This window comes from Mesoplodon densirostris, chromosome 4, assembly GCF_025265405.1.
Source record: "Mesoplodon densirostris isolate mMesDen1 chromosome 4, mMesDen1 primary haplotype, whole genome shotgun sequence".
NCBI lineage: Eukaryota > Metazoa > Chordata > Mammalia > Artiodactyla > Ziphiidae > Mesoplodon > Mesoplodon densirostris.
In genome coordinates, this window is record NC_082664.1 from 65,867,305 (window position 1) to 65,887,463 (window position 20,159).

The 20,159-nt window shown below is 37.1% G+C and overlaps 1 protein-coding gene across 3 annotated transcripts in view; it reads left to right on the forward strand.

Annotated features, from left to right (window-relative positions):
* Nucleotides 1-20,159, forward strand: part of SNX6 (sorting nexin 6) — a 56,768-nt gene that overhangs the window by 21,243 nt on the left and 15,366 nt on the right. For 2 of the 3 annotated variants that reach the window (XM_060096322.1, XM_060096324.1), the window contains exons 7-12: nt 2,662-2,757; nt 5,051-5,156; nt 11,961-12,036; nt 13,576-13,615; nt 14,202-14,267; nt 17,635-17,721. In XM_060096322.1, the coding sequence (XP_059952305.1) occupies nt 2,662-2,757; nt 5,051-5,156; nt 11,961-12,036; nt 13,576-13,615; nt 14,202-14,267; nt 17,635-17,721 (471 nt within the window). The remainder of the gene's footprint in view (nt 1-2,661; nt 2,758-5,050; nt 5,157-11,960; nt 12,037-13,575; nt 13,616-14,201; nt 14,268-17,634; nt 17,722-20,159) is intronic. The other variant, XM_060096323.1, reaches the window with a different exon arrangement.

Consider the following 20,159-nt stretch of genomic DNA (forward strand, 5'->3'; position numbering starts at 1 on the left):
TACATCATGCTTTTCCATGTTGACTAAGATATCTTTCTAGCTATGCTGGCTCCCATGTGCTTGTGGATCTATGGGAATCTCTCTTGATGTGTTTTCGTCTTAACTCTAAAGCTACTTCCCAGTCTCTTTCATGGGCTTTATCCTCCATATATCCATTCATTTAAATCTGATTCTTCCAAGCTTCCTCACTGAGTTCTCTAGAAGTCTAAAAGTTCCTCTAGACTTCTAATTCTGTAAATTCTAAGTCATATCATCTACTCCTGTGGCTCCATCTACTCTAATATGCTCTTAAGTTAGAAATCAATGGGAACTCCCTGGTGGTCCAGTGGTTAGGACCCTGCGCCTCCACTGCAGGGGGCACGGGTTTGATCCCTGGTTGGGGAACTAAGATCCCACAAGCTGTGTGGTACAGCGAAAGGAAGGAAGGAAGGAAGGGAGGGAGGGAGGGAGGGAGGAAGGAAGGAATCTGTATCACCCCTGAGTCCCCTTGGCATTTTACCCTCAGCTGCACTCTTCTTTACGTTCATGCCTCCTTTTGTATTCTCTGTATATCTCAAAAAAGGTATCACTACCTCCCAGTCCCTTACACTGTGAAAATTACTCAGGATTCCTACTGCCTACTCAGGAGTCACCAAGTTCTCTGTTTTATTTTACTATATTAGGAATGTATCTGCATCCTTCCATCACTAGACCTAAAGATTAGTCCTGACCTAAAGATTAGTCCTGACTTTCATAATCTTTGCCTGGGTTTTCGAAGCAGTCCCTGACTGGTCATTCGACCTCCAGTCTTCTCTTTCTCAACCCCTCAGTCTGTATTAAGTTCTTTGGGGGCTCCCCTTATGCCCCATGGATACCTTTAACACTCTCCTCCTCACACTGTATGTAATTATATGTTTACTTCTCTCTGTCCTCCTCTGCACCATAAGTTACTTTAAGAATAGGGACCATCTCTTAATCATCTTAACATTCCTAACACCCAGCAACAGTGCATGGTTACAGTATACATGCATTATGGTTTGTTAAAGGAGTGAATTAATCAGTAAAAAAAAGAAAAAAGAAAAAAACCTAGAGTGCTTTGGGAGGCCTAAGATAGAGCAGTGAATTCTAACTGGGAATTTGAAAGGGTTACATGAAGAGATGCCTTTTAATTTGAATGTTAAAGTCTGAATAGAATTTTTGGTGGGGGAATTCCCTGGCGGTCCAGTGATTAGGACTCTCCGAGCCTCCAATGCCAGGGGCTCAGGTTCGATCCTGGTCAGGGAACTAAGATCCCGCAAGCTGTGCAGCATGGCCAAAAATTTTTTTGAAAAAAGAATTTTTGGTGAAAGAGGTATCATTTCAGATGCAGAGGAACCTAAAAGCTCAGAGCTTCTTTTGAGAACAGTTTGGAACATAAGGCTCTCTAGGGGTAGAGTGGTAGGTGGAAAGGTAAGTTGAACCAGATTTTTCAAAGTATTGAGTACCGTGCTAAGGAGATTGGCCTTCATTCTCTGAACATTATGAAACTTTGTAAACTTACTAAGTTTCCAAAGTGTGATGTTGGAAAGTTATCACAAGCAGCAGAATGGATTGGATGGAGGAGATGAGGGATGTTAACTAGTAGTCCAATGTAGTAGTCTAGGCAAGAGATAATGAGGACTTCTACAGGACAGTGGGAGTGGAAAGGGACAAATTTCAGAAATTTGCTGGTAGAATTTGAGCTGTGAGAGAAAGAAAGAAATTGTAGATTACTTCAAGATTTTTAATGAAAGGTACAGGGCTTTAGGGAACATACGAGAATCTGAGACTGGTTGGATAGGGCGGGGGTGGTGGTGGTGCATGAATAGGGAACCAGGAAGAGGGAAAACTTGGAGATTAGACTATAATGAGTACATTAGATTTTTCTAATGTGGGGTTAGCAGAATCCCTGTGTAAGGATATGGTGTAGGCAATTGGAAATAGGATCTAAGGTTCAGGAAAGAGCTTAGGGGTAGTGAGAGAGATTTATGAGTCACTTATGTAAAGGTGGGCATTGAAGCCATGCAGTAGATAAGGAAATTAGATGGGATGATCCTTCATGGGGTCCCTGATGCAGCAAGCAGTAAAGTCAAAGAGCTAGCTGCTTCTCACTTTTGCCTTTAGATATACCATTCTTGCCAGGCAGAGTCATCTTTTGTGTCCTTTGTATCTTGAGTTGCTGACCCCAAAACAGGTGAGGAGATGATATTTGGATGGGTTTGGAGTGAAGAATTTGCAAAATGTATTTTCAGAGCTTTTACAGAGTCATATGATGGTATATTGTACTGCAGTAAATTTTGCATGTTCAAAGGAACTCCTTCCTGAGTTAATATTTAGTTGACTTTGTATGATATAGTAGTGTTTGACAAAGTATGATGAGAGAGTTACTTACAACAAAATTATCAAATATACTTATAAAATTTGGGAAAGCTAGGCCTTATTGTAGATCAGCTGAACCTGAATCTTTGGGAGTGAGGCCAGATTCCTCTTTAATGTTCCCGAATTTGAAAATCACTGATATACATGATGAAATGGCCACTTTATTAAGTTTAAAAACTGGGGTCCTTTTGAGATTACCATTTTGATATCAGAGAATAAAGGAGGCATTAACTTCTCATTTGTAATCTTAAAAAAAATGCTAACTTAAATTACCGTTTCTTTCAGTTGAGTGTGCGAGGAAAAAATAAAAAAGAGAAACTTGAAGATTTCTTTAAAAACATGGTTAAATCAGCAGATGGAGTAATTGTTTCTGGAGTAAAGGTAAGACTTTAATTAACAGAGGTGTTGGTTTGAGAATTTACTTCTTCTAAGAGGGAGATAGATTGAGATTTCAGATGTGCGGATGATTATATTAGAGTAAAAGAGAAGTTTGGATAGTAGACTTCTTAGGCCTGGGAAACTGGGCCCCTCGCCCTGGGTTCCTCAAGAGCTCCCTTCTCTAAGGGGTGATAGGTCTGCAGGTCCAAGTGGATTTGCCCACCCAGAGCCCATGCCCCTTTCCTCCAAACCAGACCATTCTCCAGGTATCTAGAATCCCATATTTCCTTGCCCGAATCCCAAACCTTCTTCCAGGTCCTGTACGGGCTTCTTCCTTGAGTTCATCTGCCAGTGGGTAGACTGGGCTCCTGGTGGCTGTCCTCCACAGGTGGTCAAGGAGTAGAGGGAAGGCACAGGGTGGTCAGTGTTCAGGGTGGAATGAACGTCCAGCCACGTGCACATGAGGTCCCTCTGGGTGCCTTACAGAGTCACAGGGTGGGGCACAGAGGGTCTGCCTCCATTTGTACACTTATCCAATTGGCCTTACAAATGTTAGGGGCAGACCTGGGTTCAGATTTGGAGTTAGAAGAGCTCAGTTGAGGTTTTGGTTTTGTCTCATAGTAGCTACATGTCCTTGGAAAAAGTCACTTTCTTTCTCTGAATCTCAGTTTTCCCATTTTCAAAATTTGGTTAGTAATGCCACCTAGCTCACAGGATTGTTAGAAAGATTGAATGAGATGATATGTGTGAATATACTTACAAAGTTAATTATTTACCAAGGTGACACCTAAATTTTTCTTAATGATTTCTGAAAATGGTACAAAAATGGATTTTTCTGAAAACTCTAACCATTAAAATGTAAGAGAAAAATGTTTATATTACATTATTAAGTAAATACTAATAAGAGATAAATAATGCTTTATCATCATTGCCTGTTTTTATAAATACATCTATAGTAAAACTTGGGTGTAAAGTACTATTTGATTTATACTTTAATTTTGTAGAGATAGATCATTTGATATGTTGACAGTGCATGTGCTGTGGCTACTTTCTAATAAAGACTCAGCATGGGAATTCCCTGGTGGTCCAGTGGTTAGGACTTTCCCTGGATCCCAAAACCGCACGTTGTGGCCAGAAAAAAGAGCTTACTTCCATTTTGATACTTCTGCATTAATGTTGAACTTTTTTTTTTTTTCCTTATTTATTTATTTAGGCTGTGCTGGGTCTTAGTTGCAGCACACAGGATCTTCACTGTGGCATGTGGGATCTTTAGTTGCAGCATGCAGACTTCTTAGTTGCGGCATGTATGTGGGATCTAGATCCCTGACCAGGGATCAAACCCCGGCCCCAAGTCTTACCCGCTGTACCACCAGGGAAGTCCCTGAATTGTTTTCTTAACATTAAGTGTAAACCACTATATTGATTATGATTTTGATTATTTTGTTGAAGTAATAGCTGACATTTTTTGAACATTTACAGTGTGGTGTTTGGTAGCCTACATTTCATTAATCTTCACTACAGCTCTGCAAGTTAGTTTATCTCCATTTTTACATTTAAGAAAACTGGTACACATGAATTAGCAGATTTTAAATGACATTTTATCAGTACTAGCTTTTGCTTCTGTGTACAGTTGATGTCGGTCTCAAATTACATCATTTCAGCTGGTGCTTTTTCAATAAACAATTGCTGTTTTAGAAGGGAGGAAAGTACTGTTAATAGTTTTTATTTTTTAAGTATTTCTAGTTTTGTTCCAGAAAAGATTGAAAACAGTGTTTAATATGAAAATTGCTCCCAGATAGCTAGTTTGGCCAGGTTCCCCAAAGCAGTCAGAGAGGGCCCTAATGACTAAGGGATTCAGGAACAGCATTCAGGAACGGCCCATAGAATGCATAACAGACCAAGAGAAACAGATTTTCACTTGTCTGTCAGGCTTTTTCCCCTTTTTTCTCAAAAGCAAATGATCACTCCCACTGGCAGAAGTATATCTGTTGGGGAACAGGATTGTAGAGGCGGAGCACAAGTAGGAACACATTTGAGTACAACACGTGAGCCTCAACCATAATGGGGAGCTCTAAGCCTTCAGCTGCAAAACTGTAGAAGATTTCTTACTTGATAGATAGAATCACATGTTTTTAAAGTCTGAACTTGTTGATGAAATCAATATAATGTCTGATTACTAGAGGATAGCTATGCTGTTTTACTTATGATCTTTTATGATTATAAGAATAACAGTGATTTATGTGTTAGACTAAAGCAAATAAGTGAAAAAAACTCTTACTTTCTTTTGTTCCCATAGGATGTAGATGATTTCTTTGAGCATGAACGAACATTTCTTTTAGAATATCATAACCGAGTTAAGGATGCATCTGCTAAATCTGATAGAATGACAAGATCTCACAAAAGTAAGGTTTTTCTCTGTGGCTAAAGTTTACATTGTTTAATGGAATATTTATAAAGTTATTATGTTATTTACAGTTTGTAAATGTCTTGATATAGGGCAGTGGTTCTCAAACTGTGGTCTATGAAGCTTTGATCCTAAGGCCCTTTTAAGCAAGTCTGTGAGGTCAAAACTACTTTCATAATAAAACTATGATGCTTTTTGTCTTTTTCACCATGTTGACATTTACACCAATGTTGCAAACACTGTGGTGGATAAACTGCTGGTGCTTTAGCACAAATCAAGGCAGTGGCACCAAACTGTACTAATAGTCATTGTATTCTTTCCCACAGGGCATTTGCAATTTAAAATTTTGTTTAGGAATGTCCTTGATGGTATAGCACAGGGGAACTATTATATTCAATATTCTGTAATAACCTATAGGGTAAAAGAATCTGAAAAAGAATGGATACATGTATATGTGTAACTAATCACTTTGCTGTACACTTGCAACTAACACAATATTGTAAATCAACTATACTCCAGTATAAAATAAAAATTAAATTTAAATTTAAAAAAAAGAATGTCCTTGATGAAGCAGTGAAACTTATTACTTGTGGAAAGTCTCCTCCCTTGAGTATACTTTTTTAATATTCTGAGTGATGAAATGGTAGGTATGCATAAAGCACTTTGCATATAGTTGTATGATGGTTCTCTCTAGAAAAGCATTTTAGTGAATGAGTTGCAACTGAACTAGCTGCTTTTTTTCATAAAATACCATTTTTACTTGAAAGAACAACTGACAGACAAACTGTGATTATTGAAACTTGAGTATTTGGTAGACATTTTATTAAAAATTAATTAAATGGGCCTGACACTTCATGGAAAACAGCTGACAGTGTTTGTTGACAATGATAAAGGTTAGGCTTTCCAGCAATAATTAGCATTTTGGAAAACTTGTGTCAGTCACCATGAGCTTGCTTTTCAGTAATTAAAGACTTAATCTGAGGAGATTGATGATATTAGTGTGATATTTTTGATATTATATACTGAAGTGTGTCAACATTTGGAAGATCTGTGTGATTCATTGAACTAGTATCTTCTTAATGATCAAAATTATGTATGTAAAAGATCTATTTAAAGTACAAGATAGATTAAAATGGGTTTTTTTAACAGCTTTATTGAGATATAATTGATATCAATAAGCTACAATGTTCAAAGTGTACAGTTGGATAAGTTTTGACATATGTATGATATCACTACAGTCAACATAATGAACATATCCATCACCACCAAAAATTTCCTTGTGGCCCTTTGTAATCGCTCCCTCCTGCGCCTGTCCCCAGGCCACCGCTGATCTGCTTTCTGTCTCTATAGATTAGCTTGCATTTTCTAGAGTTGTATATGAATGGAATCATACAGTATGTACTGTTTATGGTCTGGCTTTGAAATTCAACAAAATTATTTTGAGATTCATCCATGTTGTATGTATCAATAGTTCATTCTTTTTATTGCTGAGTAGTATTCCATTGTATGGATCTACCACAGTTGTTTATCCATTCAGCTGTTGGTGGACATTTGGGTTGTTACTGGCTTTTGGCCATTTGAAATAAAGCTGACATAAACCATCTGTATGTAAGTCTTTGTATGGACATATGCTTTTATTTCTCTTGGGTAATACCTAGAAGTAGAATGGCTGGGTCAAGTGTAAGTGTATAATTAATTTTTAAAAAAAAACTGCCAAACTTTTTTCCAAAATGATTGTACCATTTTACATTCCTGCCAGCTGTGCACGAGAGTTCCAGTTGCTTCACACCCTTGCCAATAAAGATAATCAGTCTTTTAAATTTTATCCATTCTGCTAGGCCAGTGTGGTTTTAATTTGCATTTCCCAATGATTGATGATATTGAACATCTTTTCTTGTATAAGTCCTCCAACTTTATTCTTCTTTATCAAAGTCATTTTGGCCCCTCTGGTTTCTTTACATTTTCATATGGATTTTAGAATCAGTTTGTCACTTTCTACAAAAATGTCTGCTGGGATTTTGATTGGGATTGTATAGAATCTGTAGATCAATTTGGGGAGGATTGACATCTTAACACTATTGGTTCTTCTGATACATGAACATGGTATATCTCTCCATTTAATTAGGTCTTCTCTCAGCAATGTTTTATAGTTTCCTTTGTACAGATCTTATACATCTTTAGTTAGATCCCTAATTATTTTTTGATGCTATTGTAAATGTCGTGTTTTTTACATTTCAGTCTCCAGTTGTTTTTTGCCAATATATAGAGGTACATTGTATTTTCAGTGTTGAGCTAATATCTTGCAACCCTACTAGATCAACTCAATTATTAGCTGTATTAACTATTTTGTAGATTCCTTAGGATTTTCTACATAGACGATCATCTGCTAATAAAAACAGTTACACTTCTTCCTTTCCAATTTGAATGCTGTTTATTTCTTGTCCTTGCCCCATTGTACTATAGCTATACCCTCCAGTACAGTGTTGATGGAAGTGGTGAAGGCAAGCAACTTGGCCTTGTTTCTTATGGGGAAAGTATCAGTCTTAAGCCGTTAATTATGATGATAGGTGTAGATTTTTCCTAGATGCCTTTTAAGTCAGGAATGAATGTTGGATTTTGTCAAATGCTCTTTTTGCAACAATTGAGATAACCATATGGTTTTTCTTTTTTAATCTATTAATATGGTTAATGATGTTGATTGATTTTCAAATATTAAACCAACCTTATAGTCTTGGGATAAATATCACTTATATCATTAGATTTAATGTAATAGAGTACACAAAGTTCATTGATAGGATTTTAGATTCCCCACAGGAACTAACCCTTAAACTTAAACTGCTTGTTGAGTAGAGTATCCACAGTTTTCTGAAAATATTAGTAAAATGCCTCCTTTTCCAACGACACATCTGTTTGAGGCTAGATTTTCTCCCGATACTTGAACAAAAACAATATATCACAGTAGAGTGAATGCAGAGCAGATAAGAGAATGGAGCTATTCTATTATTATTATTCTATTAATCCAGACGCAAAAGAGATTTGCAAAAATCTAACAGTGTCACTGTGCTCACTAATTTTAAAATATATAAATAGTTATTTTTCATTTAAAATGTTATGTTAACTTATAATGGTTTATGGGACTTCCCTGGCAGTCCAGTAGTTAGGACTCCGTGCTTCCAATGCAGGGTGCACGGGTTCTATCCCTGGTCGGCAAACTAAGATCCCACATGCCCCATGGCCAAAAAAAAAAAAAAGGATTAATGGTTTTAATACTGTTATTTTAAAATAGTAAATATTTAAATTTTTTGTTTTACTTAAAAAAAAATACAGTACACATTGATAGATGTAACCTGCATAAACAAAACCTCTTTAGGGTCCTCAGTAATTTCTAAGAGTGTAAAGGAGTCCTAAAACCAAAAAGTTTCAGAGCCCCTGATATACAGACAGGTCAGTAGGTACCTAGAAGTACGAACCTCCGTTTTGGGGTATTGTTACATACCCTAATAGAAAGGAGGAAATAAAGAAGTCTCAGGCCTGGTAACTTCTATTCTTGTGTCATTCTTTTGAGAGAGTTAAGAGTTCTTTTTGTATTTTATTTTCCTATATCTTTGTGATTTGCAGATTCATTCTAATGAAGTAGTAGTTCTTGGTTGCCTGTTCAGTAGTTAAAAACTATGTAGTCAAAGTGTGGGAAACTTGAATTCCTTCCTAAATTCATTACTGATTTGCTTTAGAGCCTTGGGCAATTCACATAATTAGTCTTGTGTTGGTTTCCTTGTTTATAAAATGACATTAAGGATAAAATATCTCATACTTTCACTCCTCTGTTAAGAAAAACTTTGTCCCAACCCATCCTCTCCTGGCCCCTCCATCAGGACCCACACTACTCCCTACTCCCTACTCCCCCCACACACCGAGAGTCACACAGTGCACCCTGAGGGCTCCAGCAGAACCCTTTGTGCCTTCCTAGGGAACCCCACACTCCACCCACCCCCACTAGGGTGGAAAACCTAGGAAACCCCACACTCCACCCACACACCCTTCCCCCCAAAAAGAAAAACTTTGTGAATACGAAATGGTACATACTAGTGTTGATTGTAATAATTAGGAATACCTTTAAGTTTAGATTTGATGATTTAAAAATGGAAGCCTATTATATATACTTTATAAATTTCTTAAAAAGTTATTTAATTCATAAACATTGACATATCTATTATGTGCCAACCATCATGTTAGACATTGATGATTTCAAGATGAAGAAAATAACAGTCTTTGCCATTAAGGAATTAATAATTTTGCAGGTGAGATAAACAATAAAAGCAAAAAATTATAATATATTGTAATTAATCCTATCATAGAGGTGTATATTAGTGCCATGGAAGTATAAAGAACTATAGGAATCATCTGTTAAGAAAACAATATTAGTGATTCTTACTGATTCTGTTTATTTGACCAAGTGGAATGGTGTTTTAGGGGAGATGATAGTGATCCTGTTTTACAAAAATACGACTGTTGGGCTTCCCTGGTGGCGCAGTGGTTGAGAGTCCGCCTGCCGATGCAGGGGACATGGGTTTGTGCCCCGGTCTGGGAAGATCCCACATGCCGCGGAGTGGCTGGGCCCGTGAGCCATGGCCACTGAGCCTGTGCGTCCGGAGCCTGTGCTCCACAACGAGAGAGGCCACAACAGTGAGAGGCCCACGTACTGCAAAAAAAAAAACAAAAAAACGACTGTTACATATAATTAATTACCTTATATATATAGTGAACCCTTGAACGACACAGGTTTGAGCTATGTGGGTCCACTTATATGCGGATTTTTCTTCAGTAAATATGTAGTATTGTAAAAGTACTACACAGTCCGAGGTTGGTTGAATCTGCAGGTGCAGAACCATGGATACAGGGGCAACTGTAAAGTTAAACAGGGATTTTTCACTGAGGGGAGGGTTGGCACCTGTAACCCCTGCATTGTTCAAGGGTCAACTGTAATAAAATTTTACAAAATTATAAAGTAAAAACTATTTTTCATAATTAATGAACTTAGCCTGGATTATGAAAAATTAAGCTTTTCAACTTAATAATTTTATAAGTCACTGTGATTTATAAAATCAGGAGAGTTTGTATATTTTTCGTGATCACATAATGCTGTAATGACTAAAGAGGGTAGTGTTCTCAAAGACTAATGTTAGTTAGAATATAGGAATTTCTTGCTCCAAAAAATAATTTCAGGGTCAGCTTAAGCATAAACTATTAATGTATTCAATATTAAACACAAAAACCATTTTTGATTCCTACCTCTCAATAAACCAACCTTTAAGTGATTTTTGAGTATTATTTATTTATTTTTTTAACTTAACCTGTTAGGGTGTAGTGAAGAGTCTTATATATAAGTTACTGTTCATAGTCTGAAGTTTGTACTTGAAGTTTCTTTATAAAAGATAATCAGGATAGAAGATTTGAGTAACAATAAGTAAGTAGTCACCAAATTTCAGCCATATCAGTTGAATGTAATTTTGTGCAAAATAAGAAAGTATAATGTAAGCATTACTGTTTTGTTAGGGGATAAACACATAAAAGCCTGGTAAAAATACTACTAGTATAAGTGGGAATACAAAGTAGGCATGTCTAGGATTTCATTAATAATAGCAAACATTTGTATAGTACTGTATACACTGTGTGCCAAGTTTATAGTAATGTTTACTAACTCATTTAGTTCTCCAAATAATTATGTGAATTGGGTACCATTATTATCCCTATTTCCAGATGAGGAAACTGAGGCACAGGCAGGTTAAGTGATATGCCCAAGGTCATACAGCTGGTAAATTGTGAAGCTGGGATTGGACAGTTTGGTTCCAGGTCCATGCTCTTAACCATTGCACTATGCTATTCCTTTTCTGAAATTATAATCTTTTCTCAACAAGGACATTGTCCTGTGGGGCAAGCCCTAGGAGGAATACTGTGCTGACGTTGAGTACTTTGCTTCCTAGCACCCAAGGGTAGTGGTACTACCATTCATCTAGCTTCCCAAGCTCCTGCCTCAGGTCTACTGTTTGTAAATCCTACCTGTTACATTTCCTAAATATCTTCCAGCTTTGTTAGTTCCTCTCTGCTCTTAATGTTTCCACTACCTTGATCCTGACCCTCAGCATCTGACACAGCAGTTTCCTGTTTGGTCACTGTGCCTTCTGTGTCTCTCCACTATTAGTCTTTATTCAAGGCAGCAGAATTTTTTAATCTAAAATCCTTATCAGGTTGATTTCACCACTACTAGGATTTTAAAATGTTTAATAACACCCATTCCCACAAGATCAGGTCCAAACTTCATCATGGCTTACAAAACCTTTCTTTCCCCCAAGATGCTTGGAAGAAAAATAAATTGATTTTTCCATCTTCAGCCCTCTCCACTCCCCTCTGTACCCTGCAGTGCCATAATCCCAGAAGGCTCTGAATATACTTTGCTCTTTTATGTCTCCCTGGCCTTTTTCCATGCTCTTCCCTTTATCCAGAATGCACTCTCCTCCTCTTTGCCTAGTAAAGATTTGCTCATCCTGCGAGCTTCAACTCCTATAGTGTCTGTAAATCCTTCCCTGACCTCCTCAGGTGAAATCATCTGTTTCCCCTGCTCCCGATGTAGTTTATACCTACTTCTAATATAAAATTCATCATTTTGTATTATAGTTTTTATCATTTCTTTCACTAGACTTTGGGCATCTCATATTACATACACATTTTTTTGACAGGTAGGTATTCAGTAACTATTTTTGAATTAATTAATAAATATATTAAATTCTTAAAACTTTTTCCATAGGTGCTGCAGACGATTACAATAGAATTGGTTCTTCATTATATGCTTTAGGAACTCAGGATTCTACGGATATATGCAAGTAAGCATTCTGATTTAAAACATTAAATATAAATAAAACAAAATTTTGTTGGCAGCTCAGGCACACGCAATACTTCTGACCCAGCAGGCATTTTGGAATATTTTTGTCAAAACACATTGATAATATGGAGCTTCTTTATAAACTTGGGTCAGTGTCATTTTTCTCTTCCCTTTCCCTCCTTTTTTTTTAAATCTGAGAAATAAAAATCAACCTTAGTATTTATAATTTTAACATTTACAGTGTTTCATTTGATGAAAATTTGCCGATTTGTATGTGTGAGAGAGACAGAATTTATGTTTAAATGTTCCTAGATTTTTATAATGTTTATTATAAACAAGAAATGCTGTTTTGGAATTAGAATATATATATACACACACATATATATACACACACACACATATATATACACACATATACATATATATACACACACATACACAAATACATAAATATATATTTCGTTGGAGGCCAGATTTCAAGGTAGCCATAAATAATCTTAGTTGCTCCTATAATGTTTAAACCCAACACTCTATTGAAAAATAATTCAAACACATTTTAAAAATTTTAATTGGAAAACTATTTTCATAGTCCATGCCTTTCTCTAAACCACATCCTTGAACTTTTCTGTAGTATATCCTGTCCCAGTAGACATGTCAGATCCAGTTTTTCAGCAAATCCAGTTTTTCAGCAAAACACTAATTAACATGCTACCTTCCCAAAGAGTTAGTTCTTAAGTATTTGATAAGAAGGAAAAATGTCAGCCTTGCCATGTGTTATCTTTCATAAACCTTTCAAAGCAAGTTCTTTTTAGTAATGTGAAGTTCATAAAATTCATTTTAGCTTTCAATAGTATTTGCCCTAATCCAAATATAATGTCATCGATAATTACATATTTTACAGGATACCATTTAATAGTTTGGCATGGGGATATTTATTTAGTTGGTGTCAGCGTTTGAGAGATGGGCTTTTTAATTAATAGTGAAAGTGGGGGCTTCACTGGTGGCCTAGTGGTGAGGACCCTGGGCTCTCACTGCAGTGGCCAGGCTCAATCCCTGGTTGCAGAAGATCCTGCAAGCCACCCGGTGTGGCCAAAAAACAAAGTGAAAGTGAGCTCTGAAGTAGAGACTGGCTGTTCATTTGTGTTGTTTTCCAAAACAAAGCAGCTCCATTTGAAAGTATTTAAGACATAACTCTTTGGATGTCATTGCCCTGTACTTCTGTAATAATTTAAAGGTATGGCTTTATTTAATATTATGTGGCATATTACCAAAGGATATCGAGACAGATTTTTTAAGTTTTTAACATATGGCTTAGACCGCCACCTTGAAAGGGGAAGATTTTCTGTAATCGTATGTCAAAAGGAATCTGTTACATGGGTGGCCATACAGAGGTTTTTGTTGAACTAAATGAAGTCTTCAGTGAACAAGACAAATATTATTGTAATGAGGTAAGAATGTTCATTGTTAATCTGGTTTGGGGTATATTCTCTGAACATTTGAAATAGAAAATTATTTATGATGAAATATTTTTCCCTTCCAGGTTTTTTCTTAAAGTTTCAGAACTTTTTGATAAAACAAGAGTAAGTACTAATAATTAACCTTTGGGAGTCTAAATGTCTGCAAACAGTAGTGTTTAACTTGTTGGGCTGTGTTTAATTTTATTGAGGAAGATGAGTTATACTTCAGAAGGTTGAAGAGACAGATTTAAATTTGGAAATAATGAGAGTTTTTCAGGAAATTTAGTTTTTGTTATGGTCTTTTGGTATATGTGTAAAAGTTCATATTCTTGATCAGAAAACGTGTTCATTAGGAGGCTGGGTTTATTTTTATGAAAGATCATTTTTTTCCTGGGGCTTTGTAAGCTAGAAGAAAATCTTAGATTCACTATAACTTTACCAAGATTATTGCTTTTGATCCCCCATGACACACTGCTTTAAAAAAGAGTTGTATCGATATAAGACAAAAATATAACTGCAGAAAGTTTTCATTCATAGTAGTAATAATTCAATACTGATATAGTCTTGGTTTTCAGGGGTCATGTTAATTTATGATCATTCTGTCTATCAGTTGATAGTGAAAATGTTTACTAGATTTGTAATGGTACTTAGCTGAGAGTCGTGGTGGCTAGTCCATTGTAGAAATCAGATTTCATCATGACCTTGGCAGTTGAGTAGCGGAGACAAGTTGAAGAAAAGGAAATACTGTATCACAAAGGAAAAAGTTCTTAAATATGTAAGTAAATATGTAAGTAAATGTTATACTTGGGTCCATATAGCTCATTATTCTGCTTTGATATTTGTACCAGTGAGCATTTTCTGGGAAGATATAGTTATTTTTGTGTGCGTGTGCATTTATATCAAAAGGATAGGAATCTATCACAAAACAGCCTTATGTGTCAATTCTTTTGGAAGCAGATGTCAAGGTGGGATTAAATGTACAAGAGATTTATTGTGAAAAACAAAGAGGAACGAGCAGGAGTAGAAAGGAGGGGAGCGTTCCAATAACAGTGCAGGTCTACACCTGCAAAAGGAGAGGGAGAGGAAGGAGGACTGTGTAGGAGGAGTTTCAGACTATAGCGCAGTTCTAAGAAAGCTTTGTCCACGTCAGAGGGGAGTGCCTGAGCCAGAGCTGCCCATTCAAGGAGTTCTACATCAGGCAAGAATGGGCTGGGTGGGGAGGATGGAACATAACTTTCGTATGAACAAGGTTCCAGATCCAGAGATACTGCAGTTGGGGCTGTCAGTCAACTGTGCTCCTTGCAGCAGGCATTTCTCTTGGAGATCTGGGTGGCACATTTCCATAGCCCCAAAATTCTAATTTCCTTTAGCATTTGCATGTTGTTCTGGTTATTATTGCTGTGTAACAAACCATCCTAAAATCAGTAGCTTTAAACAGCAACCATTTTAGTATGCCAGTGAACTCTTTGGTTCAGAAATTCAGAAAGGGCGCAGCAGGGATGGCTTGCCTCTGCTCCATGATGTCTGGGGCCTCAGCAGGGAAGATATGAAGGCCAGGGCCTGGAATCATCTGAAGGCTCTTTTGGGGTTGATACTGGCCATCAGCAGGAACTTCTGGTAGGGCTGTTGGCTGTAACACCTACATGTGGCTTTCCCATGGAGCTGCTTAGGCTTCTTCACAGCATGGTAAAGAGGTTCCAAAAGTGAGTATCCCAAATTATGGGAAGTAGAAGCTGCTAGTTTCGTAAGGCCTGGGCTTGGAAACTGGTGCAGCATCATTCCTGTATTGGGCAAGCAGTCTGAGAGCCCAGATTCAAGGGGAGAAGACACATACCCTACTTCTTAATGGAAAGCACTGAACATCATCTAGCATGTCAATAAGTTCTGTGTTTGTTTCTCCATAAAGAAACTTCAAGATTTTTTCCAAACTTTTTATTAAAGTGTATTATACATGTAGAAAAAACCATGTAACAGAAGTGTACAGCTCAGTGAAATGTCACAGTTTAACACACTCATGTAATGAACACCCAGATCAAGAAATGGAACATTACCAGCAACTCAGATGCCTTGTTCCCCTTCAGCTGCCTTCTGAGTCACCACCTCGGCTGCAAGGCTAACCACTGTCCTAGCTTCTAACAGCAAAAATTAATTTTATTTTCACATTTTATGTAAATGCATTATGCAGTATATATCCTTATGTCTGGTTTCTTTTACTCAATATTACATACATAAGATTCATTGGTGTTGCATGTCGGTATAGCTCCTTCATTCTTAATGCTGTATAGTTTTCCATAGCAAAAACATACCTAATTTTATTATCTTTTCTACTGGTAGGCATTTGGATAGTTGCTAGTTTGGGGCTCTTTACAAAAAGTACTGCTAAGACCATTCTTATTTATCTTCAGCTGAACATAAGTATGCATTTCTGTTGAATGTATGTAACTAGGAGAGGAAGTGATGGTTCATAGGATATCCATGTGAAAAGCTTTTGTAGGTACTGCCAAACTGTTTCCCAAAGTGATTGTAACAATTTACATTCCCACCAGAATGAATGTGAGCATCTCACTGCTGCACAAGGTTGTAATATTTGGTATTTTAGCTGTTCTGGTGGATGGGTAGGGTTTTTTTTATTTTAACAACAATTTCAGAGTCACAGAAAAGTTGCAAGAATAGTACAAAGAATTCCTGTACATGTGTCACCCAGGTTTTCTTAAAGTCAACATTTTCTATGTTACTTAAAGTTCTTTTATTCCCAGAAGTCCATGTTTATTGTTTTTTGCCCTTTGTGCACATTTCTCTCTCTCTCTTTTAAAGATAAGAATCAATTTTAATGTACCAGGACTTCCCTGGTGGTCCAATGGGTAAGACTCCACACTCCCAATTCAAGGGGCTGGGGTTCAATCCCTGGTCTGGGAACTAGATCCCACATGCCGTAACTAAGAGTTTGCATGCCTCAAGTAAAAATCCTGCACTTGGCAAGAATGATCCTGCATAATGCAACTAAGACCTGGCACAGCCAAATAAATAAATATTAAAAAAAATTTTAATGTACCAATACGATTATCAGTGATTCTCCATACTGTCATCAATATCTAGTATAGAAATGTTCCCAGTTGTCTCATAAATGGCTTTTTACGGTGGACTTTGTTTGAATCGGGATCCAAACAAGGTTCCCATATTGTATTTGGTTGACATAATATATTCTTCTTTATTCCCTGTCTCTCCAAACTGAATGAAGAGTTCTCATCTTTTTGTTCTTTTCTTTATTTTTTAAAAATCATCCTTGTTTTTATTTATTTACTTTATTTATTTTTGGCTGCGTTGGGTCTTGGTTGCGGCACACAGGATCTTTTGTTGCGGTATGTGGGCTCTTCATAGTGGCAGGCTGGCTTCTCTCTAGTTGTAGCGCATGGGCTTCTTGCTCGTTGTGGTGCTGCAGGCTCCAGGGCACGTGGGCTCTTCGTCGCGGTACACAGGCTTCTCTCTAGCTGTGGCATGTGGGCTTCTTTCTAGTTGTGATGCACAGACTTCTCTCTAGTTGTGGCGCACAGGCTCCAGAGCGTGTGGGCTCTGTAGTTGTGGCACACAGGCTTAGTTGCCCCACGGCATGTGGGATCTTAGTTCCCCGCCCAGTGATTGAACCCTTGTCCCCTGCATTGGAAGGCAGATTCTTAACCACTAGACCATCAGGGAAGTCCCGAGTTCTCATCTTTTTAGTCAGACTTAATGTTTTAGCACTGTTTTCTGGTTGTCCACAGCAGAAGGATTGGTTTGAATTACCTAGTCTACTGCTGTTGCCAGCCTCTATTACTTTATAATCATGTGTACATATCAATTGCCATTGAAATGAATAGAGAGAAAAATACAGGTGAACCTGAAATATGATATTGAAACTCATTACAGCTAACAACTCGAGTCAAATATAGAATCCTTCCATAAATTCACTAATCTGTTCATTTTTTTGTCAGTTACAAAAAAAAAAACGAACAGACTAACAGAAAAGAGAAGGAAAGGAAACTTAGTTTAAATAGGAATTGATACTGCAGTTATTTATAACTAATTTTTTTTACAATAATTAAGAAAGAAAACACAGTATAGAATGTAAGTACTGATTAAATACCCAATTTTTTTCCCTTTTTCAGAAAATAGAAGCACGAGTGTCAGCTGATGAGGACCTCAAACTTTCTGACCTTTTAAAATATTACTTAAGAGAATCTCAAGCTGCTAAGGTAACTATTCTTTTTTTTTTTAAATGGACTGCTTTACAAAAAGCCTTCATCTCCTTAGAGGTTGTTAGACTTAAGATTGTTAAAGATGGGCCTCCCTGGTGGCGCAGTGGTTGAGAGTCCGCCTGCCGATGCAGGGGACACGGGTTCGTGCCCCGATCCCGGAGGATCCCACATGCCGCGGAGCGGCTGGGCCCGCGAGCCATGGCCGCGGGGCCTGTGTGTCCGGAGCCTGTGCTCCGCAACGGGAGAGGCCACAGCAGTGAGAGGCCCGCGTACAGCAAAAAAAAAAAAAAAAAAAAAAAGATTGTTAAAGATGACTTATCTCTTGATTTTAAATTATATTTTTAAGTATGATTTTTTTTTCTCCTTTTATAAATTGTAGGTCAGGGAACCCCACATAAAAGTTTCCTCTATAAACTCCTGATAGAATTTGTCTAGAAATTTTTTATAATTGAATTTGGTATATTTAGTCAGGTGAAATACCTGCAAAGACAAAAGTAAAACCCCCAAATAACAGTTGTGCAGCTAAAGGATTCCTAATTTTGTCTGTCTAAGTCCTCTATTGAGGGTGAGAGAGCCATAAAACAGGAGTATGTTTTATTTTAAGGCATCTCAAGTTTCCTTTTGGAAATCTGTGCAAAACTAAAACTCTTACTAATCAAAAAAAAGTTTAACAAAAACATCTAAAAAGCACTGAAAACTTAGTGGCTCAGATACTCCAAATTCCGTGTTAATTTATGAATTGAGATGTTGTACAGAAAATTCCCATCTAATCATTGGTGCTTTGAACACCCTTCTTTTATTCCTTATCAAATTATAAATAACCTTCTTAACTTTGAGGACTTAAGTACTTGCAGATAACACTGTCCATATCAAATTTATTTTAAATCAGATTGTATCTTGTGAACTATTTACAATGGATGGGCAGGGATAAAATAAGTTGTTCACTTTTGAAGACTTTATTATTTTGTTATAATATATAATTGTTAATAGATAACTTTTTGGAACATGGCTTTAAAGGAAGATCCAAATGTTTTAGTAACCATAGGAAAAAATTGAAATTTAATTGTGAGAAAACTACAATGAGGTATTATTACACACCTTAATTAGAATGGCTAAAATGAAACATTCTGACAAAAATTACAGCAACTGAAGTTTTCACACACTGTTAGTGGGACTATGGTACAATACTTTGGAAAAGTTTTGCAGTTTCTTAAAAAATTAAACATACATCTACCCCATAATCCAGTCATTTCAGTCCTGGTATTTGAAAACATATGTCCCCACAGGTGTTTGCAGCAGCTTTATTTGTAATAGCCGAAAACTGGCAAAAACCCAAGTGTCCACCAACAAGCAGGTGAATGGATAAACAGATTGTGGTATATTCGTAAAATGGAATGCTACTCAGCAAATAAAAAGGAATAAGCTATGCATATACGCAACAAAATGGATCACTCTCAAAATAATTTTGCTGAGTGAAAGAAGCCCAGGAATAAAGACCATAGCTTACATTAGCGTTCACTCTTGGTGTTGTACATTCTGTGGGTTTGGACAAATGTCTAATGACATAAGCATCATACAGAATATTTTTTTTTACATTTTTATTGGAATGTAAGTGCTTTACAATGGTGTGTTAGTTTCTGTTGTATAACAAACTGACTCAGCTATATGTATACATATATCCCCATATCCCCTGCCTCTTGAGCCTCCCTCCCACCCCCTAGGTGGTCACAAAGCACCGAGCTGATCTCCCTGTGCTATGCAGCTGCCTGTCACTGGTTATCTATTTTATATTTGGTAGTGTATATATGTGTTACTCTCTCAGTTCATCCCATCTCCTGTGTCCTAAAGTCCTTTCTCTATGTCTGCATCTTTATTCCTGTCCTAGGTTCATCAGAACCATTTTTGTTTTTAAATTCAATATATATGTGTTAGCATACGGTATTTGTTTTTCTCTTTCTGACTTACTTCACTCTGTGTGACAGATTCTAGGTCCATCCACCTCACTACAAGTAACTCCATTTCGTTTCTTTTTATGGCTGAGTAATATTACATTGCCTATATGTGCCACATCTTTATACCTTCATCTGTCAGTGGATGCTTAGGTTGCTTCCATGTCCTGGCTGTTGTAAATAGAGCTGCAGTGAACACTGTGGTACACGACTCTTTTTGAATTACGCTTTTCTCAGGGTATATGCCCAGTAGTGGGATTGCTGGGTCATATGGTAGTTCTATTTTTAGTTTTTTAAGGAACCTCCATACTACTCTCCATAGTGGCTGTATCAGTTACATTCCCACCACCAGTGCAAGAGGGTTCCCTTTTCTCCACACCCTCTCCAGCATTTATTGTTTGTAGATTTTTTGATGATGGCCATTCTGACCACTATGGGGAGATACCTCATTGTGGTTTTGATTTGCATTTCTCTAATGATTAGTGA